A 23,233-nucleotide genomic window follows, 5' to 3' on the forward strand; every position below is an offset into this window, starting at 1 on the left:
CTGTGTGGGCTATTTCTTGTCTTACTGAGCAGCCTCACTGGAAACTCCTCCCTTTGTTTGCAAATCCTCCATCTCACTAATAGCAGAACTCCCACGTCAGTAAATACTACCTAGAACCCATATTATTTCCATTGCTAACACTGATGGCAATGAGGCTGCTGCTTCATTTTAGCTTCATGTAAGTAGCACAACTCTACCTCAGCTCTGACTCAGACATCCTCATTTTACCATCATTCATCTTCAAAGTCTTAGGCTGAGCAGTGCTCTAAATCATTATTACTCTTGGTTTTTACTTTTAGTTTTTGATTTTAACACAATTACACATGCTTTGCTAAGAAAAAATTACTGGCTTTTCACATAACCATGGAATATTTCCCAAGCCTTTTGGCATGATGGGGAATCAGAACATAGAGAGATGCATGCTTTAAAGAACCAGATCAGTGGCCAACAGATCACAGTGACACCAAAGTTCTTAACATAATTGGGGAATATGATAATAACTATTAAATTTTGTGCAACAGTTGTAGCATTTGATTTAAATTGTGAATGTATATGCATTTAATATGTTAGATACTAAAGGAATCTGAACAGTATACTAATTAAAAGGAAAACTGTATTAACATTTTACTTGTAAGGAGAAAATTACTGGCTCTAATTAAGACAAATGAGTACACTACATTTCCATTTAGCATACAGAACATTATACATTGCCACTGGATTTGGAACATTTTATGCTAAAATCTTTCTTAAAACAGACAGGTGCCATTTCCACTTAATGGTGGTTAAATCTCTTGGCAGCTGTACCTGCACTAAATATGACCAATGCTAACAGGAATAAAGGTTATTTTCTTTTAGACAGCAGCACTCAGAAGAAGCAATTATCTCTAATTGGCTTCTGCCTACCAGCACCTATTCTGTTGGAGATGACAGAGGAGAGAAGCAGTGCTGCCATGCAGTACACCAGCAGGGTAGATGGTTTGTAACAAGAAATGAAGATGAGACATTTGAAAGTCTACTGACACTCTTACAGTGCAAATTACAAAGCAGTTTCTGAGAAAAACTGAAGTTACTTTAAATAATTACTAACATAGAGTCATAAAATTAAGTCAGGTAAACTGAAGTTGATAATTGAAGTTGATGCCCCTCCTTAAGAAAATTCACTCTCTGCTGTCACAGACATGTTTTATGAAAAATCTTTTCCTTAGGATTTTTCCTCCTGAGAAGCTGAGAGGCCACAGGAACAAAATGTAAACAATGATTACCTGCTGCTGTGGAAAGCAACAGGTGGATCACCAATCACCAAAGTGATTGGTCTCATGTGGGTGTTTCTAATTAATGGCCAATCACAAGTCCAGCTCTGTTGGGACTCTGGTCAGACACAAGATTTTATTATCATTCCATTCTTTCTCCTTCCTTGCTAGCCTTCTGATGAAATCCTTTCTTCTATTCTTTTAATATAGCTTTAATATATTATTTAATTTTAATATTATATATATATATATATAAAATAAAATATCAGCTTTCTGAAACATGGAGTCAAGATTCTCATCTCTTCCCTCATCCTGGGAGCCCTGGAACACCACCACACTCTGCTGCAAGGAATCTTCTTGGTTTCAGCAATCAAACAGCTCTATTTCCCTTTGGCTCCTCAGCAGTAGCCTGAGAGCATCCCAACTGACACCTACTGGGCAATATTGTTCTATTTCACTGGCCAAACTGAACAATCCTCTCAGATAAAGCACATCTACAGCCATCCTGATGCACACTGCACCCCCATTCCCTGCAGTGCTGCCCAGCACAGCTCAGGGGCTCCATCATTTCCCTCTGGGCAAATGGACAAAGCCAAGTGCGCCACGGGAGGCAAGAGGAAAGCTCCTTCAGACCTGTGGCCTGTCAGTTATTCCCTCCTGGGAAACAACAAGAGCAGCACGTGGCACCAGGGGGAATTACCAGACTACTCCAGTTGAGCCTGTGCCTCCTCTTCTGCTTTCAGTTCCATGCAACTTAAAGTTCTCTTCTGGAGACCGAAAATGAAAAAAGCTACATCAAAAGCTAAGAAAGCAATATCCAGATGAATCCTCACGCAGTACTTCAGGTAAAAGTAGTCCATTATACATTGCACTTTCAATATATTTATTATCCCTTCTCTTTATTCTCCCAGGTGTTTTGCTGTTGAATCAGTTGAGCAGGCTTTACGAAACTTTGCCTCCCTCCGGAAACTGTTTCAGTAACTTCAATAGTGGTGACTAAATGTTAACACTGACACTACTCACACACCATCTTGTAATTAGAAGCGTTCATGTGTTGTTTCTGTTTCAAATCTGTTTGTAAAAGCTTCACCACCACTCTGCGACCTCTCCTTTATCTTTTCAGTTCCCCTACATTTGTAGCAAAAAGTCCAAGGCTGCTTTCAGTACCCAGTTACAGAACAATGTTATCCTCTAACTGCCTAAGACAGCTTTTCATAAAACTTGCTCTTACCAATCCATCACTATTAGCAATGAATTAAAATGTATTTTTAGCCTCATTTCTTATGGAAATGAATCTTTCCCACCTACTCCAGCCTTCTCTCAGTTTGTATCTCCTTCCAATGGCCATGGGCAGCAGGAGGGGATTTTCACTGACATATACAGGAATGGCACTTGGCATCTTTAATTGGAGCCTATTTAAATATTGTTAAAAAACCTGATTATGACCAGTAGGTCAGAAAAAAAAAAAACAAATTACTTCAAAATTTGTGTTTTCACTAAATCCTTGCCTCTACAAATCTGTCCTGCCCAGCACTGATTGCAAAGCCAATACTTGCTGTACTTGTGAATAACTAGCTAGTTACTTACCAAAACCCACCCATGTATTTCAAAAAGGCTGGAACACTACATTTAGAGTGGGATTTTTTTTTTTTTTTTATTTCTGGGTGTGTGGTCCTGATGACTTGAGGAGAGGTAGATTTGGAGGTTTAAATCCATGACAAAAATCACTCTTGTTCTAAATTGTGGTCAAAACCTTCCTCCTCTGCTTTGTGGTTTACACACCTCTGCTTGATATTTAAGTAAGGCTGAGCAAGTTGTTCTTGCATCAATTTCTTCTTTGTTGTTCACTTTCCTTGTTTCTCCAAGATTGAAATTAATTCTCCTGTAGAAACATACAGCACAATTTCCTTCACAAAGGGAACCACAATTACGCCCCTGCCCATAGCTTTGTACCTTCATTTTTGTTACTTTTGGGGTCAGCTGTGTTTTGTTCATAATTAAAACAAAATAATTCTGCTCTTTCCTTGATAACTTCAAATACTTAGTTGTTCTTTTGGGGAGGACAGAGACCTCTGCATCTAAACCTGGACAGAAGACAGTAAAATGCACATGATAATCAACAATAATTGGCATCATGTGCAGCATGAGGCACCTGGGGAACAGCACTACAGCAATCACTAAAGTATCTATTCACAGTACTAATATTTTTCTCAGCTCCCTATTTTGAATAAAGCATCATGAGTTACACTGCAAACAGTGCTTCAAAGCCTTACATTTATTTACAGTCAGTAATTCATCCCCATCCACATTCTCCATAAATGCACTACCAGTACAATTTATTGCTCATTTAATCTTCCCATATGCAATGCTACAACAATCCCATAAACACTGATTTAAGCCTCCATAGCACATCCATGTAAGTATTACAATTATCCTGCTATTTTACTCAGGCTTTAGAAAGCTATATGTAGTGTGAACCAATGTTTCCTCCACTTACAACCTGGACTCTAACTAGAATTTTACTGCCCTGACCATATAGCTTGGATATTATTTACATCCTCTTATTCATCTGGAAATGCCATCAACAGGGACAACTAACTGTACTGGCAGCCTGAGAAGTGTGGTTAAGTTGGTATCAAAAATTTCATTTTTCACTGTAGAGTATTTCTTTTTTAATGGTACCAGAATGACACAGTTCAGACAGAGCATCAGTGACCTCTGCCAGAGGCTGCAGCATCCCTCAGATTTTAGAACACTTGCTGTAACAAAAGGAATTGCTGAATGCTTTCCTGCTTTGCACATAATTTACAGAGGCCCATTCTGAAGCATGCTCACTCCCCAGGATAAGAGTTTTCACATCACTCTTCTGATTCTTCAGATTATTTTTATGGGGAAAACTTGCCAGTAATGTCAGTGTAAGATTTTTCATAGTGTTTTTTGTTGCAAGGAATTTTTGGGGTTGATATGTAGAAAATGCAGCCTCATCAGAAGCAGAAGTTTTCTTCACACTTTAGGGCAGAAAATTTCCAAACTCAGAAAATCAGCCTGTCTGGTTATCCTGAGAAACACTCTGACAGCCTTCCTGAGAAATCCTCTCCCAGGCTTTCAGTTTGACAGAATTATAGAACCAATTAGGTTGGAAAAGACTTTCAAGATCATTGAGCACAACCTATGACTGAGTCTCACTTTGTTAACCAGCCCAGAGCATGGAGTGCCACGTTCAGCTGTTCCTTGAACAGCTCCAGGGATGGGGACTCCAGCACCTCCCTGGACAGCCCCTTCCAATGCTTGAGCATCGTTCCCATGAAGAAATTCCTTCTGATGTCCAACCTGAAACTCTGCTGGCTGAGCTTGAGGCTGTGTCCTCTTATCCTGCTCCCACAAGCCAGGAAAATTAACTATTCTAGCAAATAATCTTTCTTCACACAGCCCCATAAAAGCTGGGGATTGAGTGATTGTTGGGGACAACAATGAGAAATGGAATTCAAAAACTTATTTTTTTTTTTTAATGAATTATTAATCTCAATGAATTTACATACCTGGCCCACTAAAGATATTGGTTCATTCCTTAGACAAGCTGCTGATCACTCTGGTGCAGTCCTGCCTCACACCAAGAGTTCCCAGAGACTGAGCAAACAAGGTGTTCCCAAACACTGCTTTTCTAACCCTGTTTTACAGCTATGATTGCTCAAATCAAGACAGCGCGTACAAACGTAACAGTACCGACTTCTAAGAAACTCTTATTTCTAACAGAACTGTTTTGTTCCATAAACAGTGGAATTGGAAAAAAAAAACAGTGAAAGAATGGATGTTTTCTGCTTCTTGACATTAACAAGAAGTTAAAAAGAAATCTTTACTGGATGATGGAAGGAGGAGAAAAATTGCTGTCTATTCCAACAGAGCAGAATTGTGATTTATTCCCACCCACTTGTTACCTCCTGTTTTCTTTCTTATACCAATCTCATATCTAATAGATGAAAAGCAGTGTAAGTCACCCATCCTGGAAATTGGACAAAGTGGGACTGCTGAGATAAGGAGCACAACTTAAAAAATAAATTAAAAAATAATTAGGAGCAACCTAAAAAATAAGTGTAATGAAAACTCAGCCCAGCAAGACCAAGCTCTCCATGAGCGTGCAATGGGTACCACCACTGCATCAGCAAAAGCAAACAAAGGTTCCAGTATTTGTTTCACTTGATTTCATTTACCCCCATATTGTTCAACCTTTAACCCAGTTAAAATCTCTCTTTTGGAGTAGAACTCTGAGTCTTGGAAATAGTTTTTGTTGACCAAAATCCTTCTTGATTTGTAACTGCTTTATATTAATTGTTCATGGCATGGAGACTTGCAGTTTCAAATTTATACTAAAAAGTAGAAAATGTGCTATTTGACACTGTTGTTGGGAGGAACCACCTAAACACACCTTTGAAAAGAATTCAAACTTCCATCAGTTTCAGTCCCCTCTTCCAACAGCTCTTCCTCGTTTCCACTCATTTTGCTTCCACCCACAATGCTCTCAGGACAATATGGAGCACTGCTTGCTCAAAAAGCCTGACAAAACCTGGCTGCAACTACATGGAAAAGGGAGAATCAGAAAAAGAGAAGCATGACAAAATAAAAAGAATTAAAAATATATATATAAATGAATTAAAAATAGGAGGAATGAAAACAACCCATTGCATTTAGCTAATAACAGTGTTCCTGTCAGTAGTGCAACCATCAGTTCCAGGGAGACAACATAACAATCAGAAAGTGAATTTAGGTTAAATAATTGTAATCCCTCTCTTGGCTAAAAAAACAATCTTCATGTAAAATATGAGTTAGAAAATAATCAAGTTTCAGACCTCAGTAAGTTTACATACTATCTGTGAAGATTATTTACTTGTTTTAGTACAAAATCTACAGTTGCTGAGTCACCTGTATGAGATTTTGGGTTGCTCAGCAATCCTGAAAAATCAGGCCAGGTCTATTTAGGAGCTTCAAGTGAGTGTTTGAGAATTTTACTTTAAATCCCCAGATATCCAAGTGCTGTTCTATCTCTGCAGAACCTCAAAAAAGTTCACAATATCCAAAGCTCTAAAAGCTGTGAAATACAATTTTTGTCTCCAAAAGCCCTAGCTATTCTTGATTATTTACTGCCACTCTCACAGCCATTTGAGAATAACCTTTAAATTTGAAGATCTTTCCCTGTGGGTATCTACCTTACAATACTGAGGTTTGGAAGAGGAGCAGTGAGGTTACTGATGTGCCAGGAACAGGGAACTTCTGAGAGGCAAAAAAGAACCATTAAGAAGTGCAAAGTTGGTTAGAACCCATCTGGATCAGCTTTTGGTCATAAAGCTTTGGTCATATCTTAATAAATGGGAGGCAGGGAGGAAGGTAGATTTATCTTAGGCTTTATCTTAGGTATATTACAGGATGGAGAATTTATTCCTCTGAAAGATGAAAAAATATTAGCTGAAGTTTAAACAATATAAAGGGAATATAAGCTTAGAGACTGAGAAAGTGCCAGAACAGATCAAATTTAGGTCATCAGATATTTTCTTCAAGATAAAAGTAATAATGCACAACCAAGTAGAAAAAGTGGTTTGAAACCACAAAAAAACCCATCTTTTTTTTCCCAAGTAATTTTTAGTAAGAAAATTTAGGAATTAAAAAAGCAACAAGCATTTCTAGGTAATTTTCCCCTTCACAGGTCTAAATCAATTATTTTCATAGAAAAAAAGAGAAAATTATAAAAATTAAACCTAGTAAAGGTGAATATAAGTAAGCTGGCTTCTCTTTTCTTTCATGCTCTGCCCTACTGAAAGGAATAAATTAGCTAATCAGAAGTGTAAAAAACAACTGCTCCAGAAGCCAATATTTGATAACAATACAAAGAAACATCCTCACAAATAAGGCAAAGGTTTTAGGCAAAATATTCTGACCACAGTTCAAACTCACACCTTTCCACAGCTTCCCACACTGAGTGAAAGGAATGAATGCTTTGCAGTACCACTGATTAAAATCCATTTTGTCATTGGAGGGGTCAGTGCTGGTGAAAGGATTGCTCTGGTTGTGCTTTGTTCTGTTTGCTCCAAGGTGTTGGTAACAGCAACTGGATGAGTTCCAATCCCAATCTGGAGCTCATTCCATGCTCCCAGATGGGATCTCTGCATGTGACAGCCTGAGGAGGAAGGACATTCTCCTTCACCCTAGCTCAGAATGGATTTGTGCGTTTTCCTATACACTTACATATACCTACCCATACCTATATACACACACACACACACACACATATATATACATATATATATAAATAGGTATAGGTAAGTACACTTATATATACCATACCTATATCCTATACTTACCTCCTGTGACTTACCTAACTAAGAATGAAATGAGTGTGAATGGAATATTGCCCATTTTTACAGCATTTCACTACATATTTGAACAATATTTCTTGTTCTGAAAACAAGAGATCAAACCAAAACCAAAAATAAGGAAAGTGCCCTTTCTATCAGTGTTGAAAGCAAGTTTTCAATCATGCTGATTTATCAAAACTACTTCTCTGTTAGGAGAAGTAAACAACTGGGTTCATGTTCAATGTTAGTGAAATTTTTCTATACATTAAAAAGAAAATAATTATAAATATTATGAACATATAACTTTAGTAGGGTTCAGAGCAAAGATTATGCTACCAATCTTCTGAACCAGGCCTAAAAACTTGAAGTTATCAAATCAGGATCCAATTCCACAACACAAAATATTGAATTCCATTCTAAAACTAACTGTGAATTCATCAAACTCCAAGAAGAATGGAATCTAAATATAGCACAACGTATGCTAATATTGCCCTAATTTTGAAAGGAAATGATTAATAAGAAAGCAGGTCAACTCAAACACTGCCAGAGATGCTGCTGCAAAGAACCAAAAGAAGCGAAGAGACTGAATCAAGAGAAATCATTCTGTCCAGGTCTAACAGCAAAAGCCACAACCTGAACTTGATTTAAATGCATGAGGTTATTTTGTTGTGGACAATTAAGACAGAAGAATAATAAACTGAAGTGTGGCCAGCAACCTTCTGTTATGCACAAAGCTCTCACAGGATGAAAAAAGGCTTCTTGCAGCAACAGCCAAGGAAAGTTCTACACACCATAAAAGAGTTACAGAACAGTTTTCTGGTTTTAAGATTATAGTCTCAAAGAAAAGAAGGTTTTTCATACGAAGTGCCCTACATACTCCCTATAGCAGTTGAGATTCCAACTCTAATTCTGAATTTTCAAATGGTCCATCAGACAAACTGGACAGTAACTGATGATAGCAACAAAAGTGAGACAGAATCCTGAATCTTTCATCCAGTCATGGAATGGTTTAATGCCTTTCATATGATCATATTTCACTCCAAGGAAAAATGGCAGTATCTTGTTAAATTTTAAAAAATCGAAGCAATGCAATTTGATGGGAGAGGGAAGACTCAACAAAGAAACTAAAACAAAATTTAGCCAAACTCTTTGGAGATACAAAGTAGAGCTACAAAGTTTTTAAAAGTATAACTTGAGGATATTTTAGCTGTTCTGTGTTTACACAGAACAATCGCTATTTTTAAAGGTGTTTTGTTTTTTTACTAATGTGAAATACTACAGCATAATATTCCCAGAACTAGCATTTTTATATGCACAAAAATTAAAGCTGTTTTCAAATCCTGCCTGTCAATTTGCTCATTGCAAAAATAGACAGAAAATGTGAAGTGCAATGTAGCAAACCAGAGCTAAGTGCTCACTCCCTTTCCTCTTTCACAGTCTGTGATTTTTCAGCAGCATTTTTTTAACAGAGATGAGAAATGGGATTTTTGGTACATATGTTAACATATTGTCTCCAGCTGAGCACACAAACACAGATGCACATTTGTTTCATTAGCAATGCTCCTGCTCCACTCCAGGCTGCTGGGAAGGAGATCTAGTGAGTCACGGGTGTAGCTGCAGGAAAAAAAATCAGTTTAGGGCTTGCCATATCACTGTTAGGCTGAATATGCAAAACTGAGTGCAAGTTCCTTAAAATTCCAAGGTTCCCCTGAGGGAATGGGAATTTTCTTGCAGCAGGAATGAAGGGTGACTATAACTGAGTTATATTCACCTGTGATAGGTTTGATTTCTATAAAAATGTACATAACTAGCAACACTAACACACAATTATACTTAAAAGCTGCAGAAATGCTTTTGGATAAAAATATTGCCAGGTTTTGATGACTTCTAGACTGCAAACATTGTTTGGAGACATATTAGAAATGCCTGCCAGTGCCCACACCTTCCTTTTTCAGTACTTTAAACTGGCAGTGACAACAATATTTCCAGAACTGTAACAGAAAAAAACCCTACAGTATAATCCAAATATCCACCTGAATCAAGATTTTCTGTACAAGCACTTTTCTTTTCAAATAATAATTACTCTGTAAGAAATAAACAAAAATACTCAGGGTCTTGTTGGTTTCTGCAAGCACAATGAGAAACTGTACTCTATGAAAAGGAAAAAGACAAACTCAGTCATCAAAATAACCTAAACACTGACATCCAAAACTGCAATTTTGTCTGACATTTTCCCATCTTTTCCACAATATGAAGAAGAGCAATTCAAGCTAGCCTGAAGGTGCAGGAGTACATGGAGCTGCAAAACAGGAAAACAAATTGGAGCATAGAGAATCCACTTCATGATTTAGGCACTCAAGTAAACCAAAGGATGGACCAAGAATAAAATAAAATAAAATCACATTTTATTCAAAGAACATAACTTTCAATACTGGCTTTAAAAGAAACTGAGAAAATGTCATTGGGGCAAAATTATGTTAACTGATCCATTTTAAAATGAAAAAGTAAGATGGAACAGCCTTCCTCTCTAAAAAACTAACAAGGATATATAGTTTTGGAGATTTGCTGACAGGCAGAGCTGTTTCCAATTCTATAAATATATCAGTGACAGTTCTTTCCAGATCTAGTTTGGTTTTATTTCTTGATAGATAACACATCATTTCAGAAAACAGATAACATTCTGCTGATTAGGAGTGGAACAGTGCTGCTGGATGGGATCCTCATCATGGCTCATTAGGGTACTTGCCTCATCTTAGCTGTTCTTCATCATTAACTTTGGAGACTGCAGGAATACTTGAGAAAATACCAGTTATTTGTTGGGAACTGTAAACTATGTGTGGTCAGCCACAACAGGCTGTCAGTGCAAAGAAATTTTACCACAGATTTTTTAATTTTTTCTTGAATACAACACTTCGATCCCTGCCTTTTCTTCTATCCTGCAGGTTTGATTTGCCAGTGGCATGACGAAGGGAAGGACTTGTTGGATTTCTGCTGAACCAACTGCAGACTGGTTGGGGCACTCAAGTTACCCCGTGGAGGGTGAGCAACCCTGCTTGTGCAGCATCCCTTTGGCTTCTAAAAAACCCTGCTATTTACATGGGGTTAAAAAGCACTTTCTGCCATGACTGCCTATAAAATAGCTTGGCTCAAACCTACTATATATATATTTATTTTAAGTATATCCCTAAATACTTGATCTCTGAACTAGCAATACAGTCCCCTTCATAACTGCTTTGTTGGTGCTTTTCCAAAAGGTATTTTGTTTCTGTAGCAGGAAAAGTTGGAGATAGTTGATGATAGTGACACTTCCCCCACTGCCACCTTACACACACACACACAAAGACATACTCTTCCCTAAACCCTCTGAATTTTTAACCCACTTCAGCCTTTACCAACCAGAGAATTTTTGGTCAATGCATCCCATGATTCACTATACACACAGTTTGTTTTCATAGTGCTACTTCTTTCTTTTATTTTTTTTTTTTGGTTGTTTGGTTATTTTTGAAACAGTAATTATACCGAGTTCTGCCCCAGGACAATCCCAACCTCCCAGATTTCTCAAACTCCCCTGTACCTTAATCCTCTTTTCTAAGCTGGAAATCCTAGAGACTAACTCTCCCTTTGCCATTCCTCAGAATTCCTTGCAGCTGTGCTACCATGGACTAGTCACAGCTGGGGTTCAAGGACTAGGCACATCATGGTGATGGTGGAGATGATTTCCAATAATCTTACTATTATTTTTATAATTACTAATATCTCAACACTTTTTGGTAAGCCATGGCTCCTTAAACTACCATCTCTATAAGGTCATGTACAGAAACCCAAAATTCCCTGACAGAAAGCAGATTCAATTCGTCATTGTATGAAAAGCAAGATCTGCTTTTCTTCAGAATTAATATTTACATTTAATCTCTTGAATTTCATCTGCCCATGGGAATCCAAATCTTTCCCAAAACAAATTATCAGCAGGTATTCTTCACATACAACACATTTCAAATGTCTCTATACCATTGTAAAGAATTTTCATCTTGATATAATTTATTTTTAAACAAAATCAATACCGTTATTACAAAAGTACTTCGTTATGATTTTTATTTTCAAATTACAGCCATTACTAATGCAACAAATTTCATAAAAATAAGATGATCACTGAAGTCCAATTGTATCAATGACCAACCATCACAGACATACTTTTCCCAAAAAAAGGGGGGAAGTGGACAAAACTTCCAGCAGCATTTAAGCAATAACCTTCCTATTCCACCATTAGAATCAGAGGAAATACAACTGACAGATAAATTATCTCCATAAACCCCATCCAAAATACTGATTCACCAGCAAAACAGAATTTCTTTAGTTAGCAACATTTACAAACACAATCAGAGGCAAATGTTTCAGCCCAACAGGAGAACTTATCTGTGACGGATGCTCTTGCCAAGACACCTGAAATGTGGTGAACAAGGTACAGCAATCCTTCTTTCAGACACAATGAAATGCAGCCTGAGTACATCTCAGACTGGATGCAGTTCCCTTCAAGGACATGACCTTTCCAATACTCCAAAAAAGTTTTTGCACAAGTCAAGTGAAGAACACAGCTACAAACCAGCAAAACTGGATTGAAAACTCAAATTTAAAACTGAACTTCCAAAATTCAAAAGCCGGAGATCAAGTAAAGCACAGCCAGAAAATGGAAATAATTAATTGGTTAGCAGCTCCCAAAGTAAGAGATCACAGAAAATATGGGAGTCCTGAGTTGAAAAATCAAAACCCTTGAACATAATTTCATTATGTCAGCATGTAGCTCTGCTTACATGTGTTAGATTTCTTTCTTTTCTGTAAGGCAGCATGAGATAATTGCCTGAACAATATCAAATATCCAGTATTACAGGGAAAGCAGTTTTGGATAAACACCCTGTATTTACAGCCTGTGTTTGCCAGCTTGGCTTTGGTAATTTCAGCACATGTTTAGAACTTATCCATCTTGAGCCACAAATGGTCCCCAAAGCCCCTGAAATGCAGGAAAAGCTGCCACTGGAACCTTGCCTTATATGACTACTTACAGTCCTTATGTACATACAGTGGCATTAAAGCTCCCAATAAAAATGCAGTTCCTGAAAATCTACCTGATTACAATAAAGTTCTCATATGAAGATCCTTTTGGCATGCTGAGGGCCAAAAGATGAAAACCACATTACTCTGTTCTTGACCTGATACCAACTCATTACTCACAGCATATAGATCTCTCTTTTTTAATTACAACAAATTTCCGTACCATTAAGAACCCTGATAACCACAGCTCTGAAAAAGTCTTGCTGAGGCAGTTTAAGGCATTATTACCTCCATCTGTCTCTCACCCCCTCTGTAGAGGATGATAGGCAGATGCATAAGTTCAGCCCCACACACCAGTACCCAAAATTGGGTTTGTGCAGAGCTGCTAATGACCCCAAACAGCTGAGCTATGGGGAAATTCAGCCACTGACTTTCCTAAAGCAGAACACAGAAATCTATCACAGAAAACATCATTTGTCCATTTACAATTCTAAATTTAGTTGCTCCAGAAGAAGGACTTCTCCATAATACCTGCACAACCATAAACAATGCTGGAGAGATGATACAAGGACTGGAAATCTTCACCTGGGACAGGTATTTGAAGATGTTCCTGCCTAAAGTGCATGAAATTTGAAGTAGAACATGTTTTCACAAGTAACTTGGGACCCTCACCCTGTCCCTCATTTAAATATCTCATAAAATGGACTTTTTCCACGATGACAAGAATTTGTGCTTACTGAAATAATACATAGAAGAAGGAAAAAAGAGACATTTCATTCAAAGAAAACAAAGAATAATGCTGTCAAGTTGCAGAAGTGCCCTCAGATGAGGACACTGACATCTCTGAGCTTCCCCTTCTCAAAAGCTTGGTGTTTGTCTCTTTTTCTAACACTGCCAGCTGTCAATTTTAGATTGTGAGCTTAGAGGCAGGGATGAACATCACACAAAAAAAAGAAACTCTTTTCCCTGGTAATCACTGCACTTAGAGAAGTTTCATTTTGCTCCCAGTCACCTTTATTTTTTCTCCAGACAGAGTCACATGGTGTTTAAAATGACTCCCTGCAGCCCTGCTGTCACAGTCTGCTCCAGAGGGTTAAGGCTGGCAGCAGGCAGTGGAAGACTGGGATAAAGTCCCAAAGATTTTACTGCCTGAAATTACTTTTCCTCTCCACCCATCAGTGCAGCTAAAAGCACTAAGGTTTCGTTAGATTCATCCTACCTTTCACAGTACTTGCACAAAGGAGGAGCCTAAAGAAATTATGGATGTAAAAATGAGGGGTTTTCAGTATTTTCCCAGGGCTTCGCTGGGGCATGGAGCCATTAACAGCTTCTTCTCCATTCACATCCCACTCCTTTAGCACTTACAGCTCATGGAGCTCAGGAGATTGTCCTAATATCAGATGGGGAAAAGAATAATTTCTTTACAGAATGACTAGGAAAAAACGTGTAGGAAGCTCCTCTTAAATACCCTTATGCATTGCTTTCATGCCATCAACAATAATGGCATAAGCTTTGGTTAAAAATGCAGAGATCTATGTATAAATTCAGTACATAGAAAAAATTGTATATGTCTATGTAAAATGGGGGAAAATCAGGTTTACTTGAATTCTATATTTGGTTTAGCGAAAAACATGTAATCTTTGGAAAGTGCTTCCTTTAAGCAATGTTCTAGGCAACTCTGCAAAAGACAGGAAAACACCATCTCAGTGATGCTGCCATTTCTGGAAAGGTCTGCTAATTAACTGGCACCTAGATAACAAAGCAATGTTTGGTTTGGCCACTCAAACAGCATACATGAAAACTTGCAGTGAAAAAACCCCAACAAAATCAATCAAATTCAGCTCTTCAGTAGAAAGATGCATCCGTAAGTAAAAGAGCCAGAGGGAACAGGGGGCAGTCAAAGCCTTAAACTCCTCCTTTTGGTGACACGGACAATAAAAGTGAAAGACCTGCAAATCAGCTGGTCCTGGCGGATGGCTGGGGAGGCCACTGCCACCTTCAGTGACATTGTGACATTCTCACAACACCAGCCTGCTGAAACCCTGGCACTGCTCCCTGGCACACTCAGCTCCAGACCCTGGTGCTGCCCAGCGTGCTGTAACTGAGCTGGAAAGCTGCTGAAGGGATATTCCCACCCTGGGAACAGCAGGGCTTGGCCTCAGAGATGCAGATCCCCAGCATCCCAACACCAACTCTTAAAAAGAAAGAATCTGTATATTTTTGTGCTCTAATATGGAAAGAGAAAACGGCTCCACGTTGAAATGAAATAGCAATTGAAATAACTCATCATTAAATCTTGATTTCTAATACGGACTGCTAAGTTCATTTACTCATAAAAGGACATTTTACTGCTTTTGCTGAGTGGAAAAACTAAGTGTACTCAAGGATATTTCATTGTCAAACACTAATGAATGAAAATTAATCATAAAACAAATAAAATTACTATTTTTAAAAGGTTTTACTAAACTACCTGTGAAAGGCAGTAAAATAAAGCAACTTTTCCCAACTTTTCAACAGAGGAAGCACAAAGACTGCACAAAAATAAAACTTGCCTAGTACCTCATGCTTTACCAAGTACAATTACAAAATGGATTCTTAAGCGGTAACAGGGAAAGAATATCTTACTATAAGACAATAAATAAACCTTAAAAGATACAAATGTCTTTTTCATCACTTCACTTCCCTTTCCTGTTAAAGAACAGTATTTTAAGAAGAAATTTACTTAGCCAGAAGATAAGGGAGCACACAGAATTTAGGGAAGAAAAACTACTTCTCTGGTAGTTCTTTTGCTGCCATTACACAGTTTTTTTGGCTTTTCCTTAGGCTGCAGACATGAGGTTCCAAAAGTGGTAAGGTAATTGACCTTGACATTGCCCCTGATATGCTGCAAACACAAGTATTCCAGAGAAATGTAACAGCACAAGATAATCTACCTGCCTAAAGGAGTTTTTTGTATATATGTTTATATTTGTTTTGTTTATCAGGCATATAGCTTCATTTTATTTTTGTTTAGTATTTTACATTTCATTCCTTTTCATTACCTGTCTTATCAACAATGATTTTTTTCACATCAACTTCTTTAGTTGGTATTTGGTCTCCTATTTACCAGGTATTTCATAAATCATAAAGAACCTCAGGCACATGGAAGTGGGAACCAGCTTTAAAGCCATTATTGCTTAATAAGGTCTTCCTACAAGAAAATACAGCTTTATATAATGGCAGAACAAAAATCAAAAGTGACAGATTGGGTGACTGGAATTTCTGTGACTTTTTTAATCCATTAAAATGCCCAGCCTTCTAATTCTGGAAGAGAATTTGGCACCAGCTGGAATCCTCAGACAGCATTAGTAAATAGTAATAAAATGTCCCTCAAATAAAAATTTTAAATCATGGGTTTAGAAAACACTACCATAAAATGAAACACACATACTAAATTGAAAGATTCTCATCACTGACCAGGTCAAATCCTGTCACCTGGGAAACAGAAAGAAGAAAAGCAACTTAAATCTGCTAAGGATGTTTCATTTGACAGATTCCAGGAGACTAATAAATAATAGGGTGAAATATGACTTTACAGCAGCTGAAATTCAGAGTCCAGGGAAGCAAAATAGTGTTCCTGCACCAACAACATGAAGCCAGTGTTCAACAAACCAAAAAAACTCTTAAAAAGGGGTGAAGAACCTTGGAACTTACAAGCTGGTTCCAGAGTATTGGATTTCTCTCACATTCTCTCCCTCCAAGAACAGCCCGAGGAAAAAGGCAATCTCTGGTTCCACCTGACAATTCCACACACTAAACATGATGGCAAAGAGGAACAGATTGCTGACTGTGCCCCTCAGGGTGAGCAAACTTTGAGGCGCAGCCCTTGAGGCCAAGCCCTAGCCCTGACCCACCATTTTCAGGCAATAAGCCTTGAAGTAGCTGCACATCAAATGCACTTGCTGAGGTCACACAAACAGGGTTCAACAAAGGCACAACTGAGTTTGTTCAGGTGTTTGACACATCTGGAGTTACAGCATCACAGTCACAACACATTGCTGCCCACAGCCTGGCCTCACTAAATGTCAGTTTGACTTAAAGCACCTGCTAGAACTTTCCTTGGATTCCAGGAGGTCCCACAGAAACTTATCACCAGGAACACCAATGAAAATCAGAAGCTCTGAGTGGCCAGCTCTGGAGCACAGGTATAAAACTACTTTACTGGTAAGAAACCAGCCCTGGGAATGGTGAGAAATAAGATATTTTGTTGCTCCTTGTCTAAGCCTTGCTTGGAAAAAACGACAAAAAAAAGGACAAAACTAAACGAATCCAAGTCATGTTTATAGGAAGAGTTGGGGTTACACAACCATACAGAGCAGCAGTGAGCCAAAAAAGCCTCCTGAAATAAACATGAACTTGGCAAAAGAAGACAGCAATTACATTCCTGTAGACATGGAGCATTATGAGATCCATGCAAAGGACACTACTCATTTTTCCCTAATACCTGTGAGAGCTGGGTGTCAGCAACAGCTCAGCTCAAGGAACGTTTCAATAAATCTCATTTGAAAATGTAGAATGCCAGAAACCAGAATATGAACATTTTAGACATCAAGTAAGCAGCTTTGAAATTTGGATTTGAAATAGTTCACTCAAGTCCTAACCCAAAAGGACTTTCCCAGAGAACAGCATGTAACATCAGGGAACTAACGCCAAGGCTCAGTTTGATTACATAATACTACTTTATTCCATTGATTCAACTTTCTTACAGGTTAAAAAAAATATGTATAGGGGTTCAGAACCACCTCAACAGAACAAAGAATACAGTATTAAGGGAGCTCTAGAGTGAAACCACAAGTGTGCACACGTGGTCAGCTTTCATTACAAAAAGTAATAGGCACAATCTTTACATACGCATTTTGGTGAAAGAAGGAATAATAGTGCAGTGTTAAAAGGCACCAATAATCAATAATTGGGCCTTTTTTAAAAGCCAATGACCATCTAAGAAAATTACATTTGGTTCAAAGTTGTAATTTAAATATTGTATTGATTGGCATGCATCTGAACCCCTGGCAATTTATTACACAATCCTTATGTGTGCCCTTGCAAAATCAAAAAGATTTCATCAGTGGACCTGAAAGTCAGTTCAGTACAAAAGGACATACCAAAGCTCTCAGCCTGTATTTAACACCAAACTGTTTTGTTTACCTCCTCTGAGAACACTTGTCTAACAAAGAGCTGCACAGAAGTATTTATCTTAAAGCAGGTGTAAATTTTTTGATCCTGTAGCATTGACCTACGCCATGTGCTATGAAAACATTAGGCACAGACCACAATTTATGTTTTCTCTTAAAAAAATACAGTATGTGCAAGTGGAGGTTCACACAACAGACTGACAGCTACAACAGTAAGCTCTTTAGATTTCCCAAAGAAAAGAGTCAGTTATGTTTAATTTTCTAAGCAGTGCTGCACACTACTGTGTGCCATTATCATATCTGCATTAGGAGCACCTGTGGAACCAGTGAGGAAAAACTTCAGTACACCCTAAAGGACACTACACAGACTCTGTGTGCTGATTGAAATGGGTCAAGAGAGTGAACAACTGGGAAATCATTGGACATGGGCAGCTGCAGCCAGCCAGGGAGGGCCATTGCCTCCTGCAGAAAGAATGGTTTGGAACTCAGGTAACCTCACAGGTGCTCTCAAACTCACTCACCTGCACACAATGGAATAGAGGGATGCACAGCATGGGAAGAAAGGGGAAACGAGAGGGAGAGCTTCTGAGTAAGTTGTACCACAAGGTGCCAGTTTATCCCAAAGCGTCATCCTGCCCAGGGCAGGGTTTATGCACTGCAGATTTTTTGTACAACTGAAATTGTACAATATGTGAGCAAAGGTAGAGCTGATTATTACCTGCAGTATCTACTACAGTCCTCAAGTATATAATTTACTGATAGCTGCATACTGTGGTGTTGATTGCTTCCTCTTAAATACGTTAAAATCTGAAGGCTACAGTATACTCTGACACAAAGACAACTTGTCTACGAGGGGGAAAATGTAAGATAGTAACTAACGAATTTGTTTTATGAGGAACCTCCTCTGATGTGCTAGTTACTTCATGCCCTTTAGAAGATTTTTATTTCTGACTTTCTTCATCGTCTCTCTTGACTTGCTCTCCTGACAATTTCACAGGAGTTCAGTGACCCTTCTTACAGCTGCCTTTGCCATTTCCACCAGGATCCCTTTTAAATTCACTCTTAACACCACGGCAAGCTGTTCAAGTAAACATTTCTCTCTGGCAAGTTTCCAGACACCACAAATACTATCAAAACTCAGCATCTGATTACATGCACCAGTTTTCTTTAAATGGAGCAGGAATTAGCCCGTTTCCTTGGCTTAGGGTCCCGTACATCCCTGTCTTTTAAACACACACAAGATGAACATATTGTCTCTGACAGTCTCCGCAGTCCCAGCCTGAAAACGCTGTTGGAGAGGCTATAGATCACACAGTTGCAGAAACTATTGCTTATAGCAAGCCACGTAGTTAGGAAGGAGAGTGCTGGGTTCTCCAACACCCTAGAGCTCTCCAGCAGAAAGTATATGATATAAGGGAGCCAGAGCACGTAGAAGACGCTGGTTATCCGGAACAGAACCATGGCATAGCGGCGGTCGGGGCTGTGCCCAGCCTCCCCAGCAGCATCCCCCTCGTGGTTAGGGAACCGAGCTCTGCGGTCACTGATCTCTTTGGTGTGCTGCCGGCAGATTTTAAAGATGTGGAAATAGGTGAAACATATGACAAAGGCAGCAGGAGCGTAGAGTAAGCACACAATAAAGCCAGTAAAGTAGGCATTAGTTAGCCAGGAGGTAGCACACCATTCAAAAATATCTCCGTGGTAACCAGGTTTTCCCCAACCAAAAAAAGAAGGCAAGAAGATCAGGCAAGAGTATATCCAGATGAGACTGATGCAGATTCTCAAGCGACAAGGTGTGACCAGTTGGTTATAGGAGAGAGGCTTTGTTATAGCGAGATAGCGATCCACACTGATGCAAGCAAGACATGCCATAGAGACGCTTTTGAGCACAGAGATGATGTATCCAAAAACTTGACAAGTCAAGGACTCGTGGACACCTGTTGAGTAGTGGAGCAGTGACAAAGTAGGAACCAAGCAGCTGACTCCAACAAAAAGATCAGCATAGGCCATGGTCTGAATAAAGTAGCTGGTGGTGTAATGATGCAGGAGTGGAGCACAGTGGAAAACAAATATAACAGTTAAGTTACCCACAATAATTAAAAATGTTAGCAAGACAATAACGACTGTCTCAAGGATACAGATGTCAACTGCATTGTAGTGACCAAATCCAAGAGGGCAGGAGAGGTGCTCAGATATGTTCATAACACTACTGCTCATATTCAGAGTCCTCCATTCAATCCATCGGGACTGGTTCATGTTTTGTGCTTAGGGAACAGTGCAATCTGAGCCTTAGTGAGCAGGTGACCTGCTGAACAGCAGCTAAACTCTGCTTCAGCGCCTCACGGTCTCTCCTTGCAGACACTGCCAGTGCTTACATGGGAGAGGATTAGAGTCCCATGGCTGTTGATGCCTCCTCAGCATCAGTGCATCACCTCTGGCACACCCTGGCTTGAAGGAAAGAACGAAAGAAAGAAAGAGAGAAAGAAAGAGAAGAAAAACAAAAGCCAGAAAGAGAAAGGCCACTGATCAGCTCCTCTAGTGCTCTTGACCCATCTTTAGTAAACACAAGGCACTTCTAAAACAAACAGAAATAAAAACTGACAAAAGAGACACATTCATTTCCCAGGGAAGGAGGGGAGGGAAATCTCTGACTTATTTTCCTGAGAAAGTCGTTTACTTTGGAATATACTGGGGAGAGGGAAAGGAAGGGAAGGAGGAACCTCAGTACAGCTCAGGTTTCCTGGACCAGCAGTTACTGGAGATAATCTTTATGTCTTAGTTTAAATCACAGACTGACTGGAGATTAAAGGAAAAACTTCATCCTCTATAATGCTATCTTTTCTTGTTCAATTCAGAAGATGGTACTACATCTTATCCATGCTATTCATTGGAAAGGTAAGGAAAACATCTTTGTCAAGGTTAATTCCAATAGACTCACCACTATTTGGGTATGAATAATGAATTTTATTTAGGGGGAGACAGGTGGGGGGGATGAATGAGATTTGTCCTCTGGCTCCCAAGAAAGAAAACATACATCTCGCATACAATGAGGAAGATCATGTCTATTCATTTAAAAATGAAAATAATTTAAAAATAGATTTTGGAGGCTCATGTCAATATTTACAGTTCCTTTAAACAGTTATAAGTCCATTACAATTACAAATGCCAGAATCATAATTCAGTGTCGCCACAGACAAAATAAAAACGCTTGAATTTAATTTCAGCAATGACAATTTAAAAGAATCAGCTTTAGAAACTCTGCCATATCTACTACAGTGGATCAGCACCCAGGAGTTCATAGGTATATCCATGATATTGCTCACCTCTGTAGCAACAACTGAATCATTTCACAAAACCCCAAACAACGAGCTCAGAAACTTCCATCTGCATTCTGCTGGGAAGCTAATGAAATGCTGATTTGACTAGAAAAGCTGCCATTGTTTACTACTCCATTATTCTGTTGCTTAGCTTCATCTTCTCAGGGGTTTAAGGTTTCTATATTTATTAGATGATCTGCATAATAAATAGTTGTTTAAAAAATAGTTCTTCTATTTGCAGGACATTACCTTGTTCATTTTATTCACAGCTATGGAGAGAGAAAACATTAAAAGCATCTTCTGTGTTCAGTTTTAAGTAAATGCTTGATTAGTTCAGGAATCATTAGGCAGGTAATTAAATGTATACAATCTTGTTTTTTTGAAAGGCCCCAAAAACGTTAAAAGCATCATTAATCCTAGAGTTCCTGAGACTAGAAGATCAGCAGTGAAAATTAATGAATCCACATAAAATCATCTCCAAGGTCATTCAGCTGGCATTTGCTTTAAGTCTCTTTAAAAGTACCAGGATCTCTCTGATGTTTCTGATAGTCCTTGTCGTGTCTTCAGGACGAATTTCAGACACTAGAAAAGCCAAATGTTCAATTCTGTCGCAGCACTTTGAGAGAAAGCATTCTTTTTGGAGTTAATTTCCTGTCGTGTACTGCCACGCTGTACAGAAAGTCCTTTCAGATTTTATAACATCCCCGAATATTTCCGCCTATTCGCTCCCTTTGTCTATAGGCAACAGAGCACGTACAAAAACCACTCGTTTCTCCAATTCCCTGCTAAAGCAATAGAGAAGCTTTCTCACCTACAGGCATCCGCTATGTCCAATACTTGTCAGAGAGTCAGCGCTGGTACCGCGGTGCGGCTGGAGCGGCTGCCGCTGCCTCCCTGCTCCCCCCGTGCGATCACTGCCTGCACCTGAGCCCGCTCCTCCTCCTCCTCCTCCTCCTCCCCGCCGCAGCCCGCCGGGCGCTGGAGCGGTGCCGGCCGCTCCCCTCCCTGCTCCCGGCACATCCAATGGCGCCGCCGCTGGCACCGGGAGCGCCACCGGGAACGGGCACCGGGAACGGCACCGGGCACAGGAACAGCACCGGGAGCGGGCACCGGCAGCGGCAATGGGAACGGGAACGGCACCCGGAAGGGCACAGGACCCACCGAGCCCGGTACCCGCAGCTCCCGAACCGCTCCGGGTGCTTCAGGAGAAACCCAACACGTCCCTCCTAGAGAGATGTGCATACATAATCCGGACATAACCTCATAAACTAGCGTCATCGCCCCATTGAAATTGTTTGCTAAAATAATCCCATGTTATTCATTGGGCACTCACCTTTCAAGGACCACCTGCTGAGGTTTAGCTTGGTAAAGTATCTGCTACAGCGCCACACAAATTTTCTACTCTCCCTTATAAGCCCCCTTTGTAATTATATCCCCAAATTAATTACTTCCAAACTTAACACATACATGTTACTAAACTCACCTCTACCAATTTTTGATACTGTACCAGTATTATCACTACCCTAATAGCTTCAACATCAGTTTAAATACAAATACTTGTAACACATCATTTTCCAATTAACTAAGCTCTCTACTCCTGCAAACAGATGCAGCTATTCCCTGATTAAGTACTCAGAACTTTTGGTTACTTTGTGCTTCCTAAAAATAAATCCAGTCACAGAAGTACAAGCATCAAAGTTGTCTTACAGACACTCCATGCATCCTCAGACACTGAAACAGCAAATTTAAATACCAAAACACCAACCACAGAACAGCATTTTGGGCTATTGACCAGCAGAAGATGTGTCTTGGATGCTTTAACCAACCAAGTCATTGGAAACTAGTGATTTAAGTTCTTCTAGCTCCACCGCAAACCCAAGGCAAAATTTTAATAAGCTGCTCCTGAGTTAACATCTTGTATTTAGAGTATTGCCTGGAGCCAGAGTCCAAGTCTGAATGACAAGTCTGTAGCAATGTGAGGCAGCACAAACTGCAGCAGTGTAGTTTGCAGCAAGGGCATGTGATCCTTCCAAAGTCTTGTAGCAGAGGATTTAAGAAAAAATTAAACTATCTCCGATACTTAAGAATGGTAAATGGCTGTAACAACA

At 39.3% G+C, this 23,233-nt stretch overlaps 2 protein-coding genes across 7 annotated transcripts in view; both read right to left on the reverse strand.

Moving 5' to 3' along the window:
* The window catches only part of RABGAP1L (RAB GTPase activating protein 1 like), a 228,623-nt gene that overhangs the window by 134,672 nt on the left and 70,718 nt on the right, over positions 1–23,233 (reverse strand). The gene's annotated exons all lie outside the window — the stretch shown is intronic.
* On the reverse strand, positions 11,627–22,043 carry GPR52 (G protein-coupled receptor 52). Of its 2 annotated transcripts, none has more exons than XM_063165420.1 (2): positions 21,375–22,043; positions 11,627–20,252 (listed from the first exon to the last, which is right to left on the reverse strand). In XM_063165420.1, exon 2 carries the CDS (start codon positions 20,062–20,064, stop codon positions 18,979–18,981), a length of 1,086 nt encoding a protein of 361 aa, XP_063021490.1. In that variant the 5' UTR covers positions 20,065–20,252; positions 21,375–22,043; the 3' UTR covers positions 11,627–18,978. The 2 variants fall into 2 exon arrangements, with proteins under 2 accessions (XP_063021490.1, XP_063021489.1); XM_063165419.1 differs by having other exon boundaries at positions 21,132–22,043.

Source organism: Melospiza melodia, chromosome 11 (genome assembly GCF_035770615.1).
Source record: "Melospiza melodia melodia isolate bMelMel2 chromosome 11, bMelMel2.pri, whole genome shotgun sequence".
NCBI lineage: Eukaryota > Metazoa > Chordata > Aves > Passeriformes > Passerellidae > Melospiza > Melospiza melodia.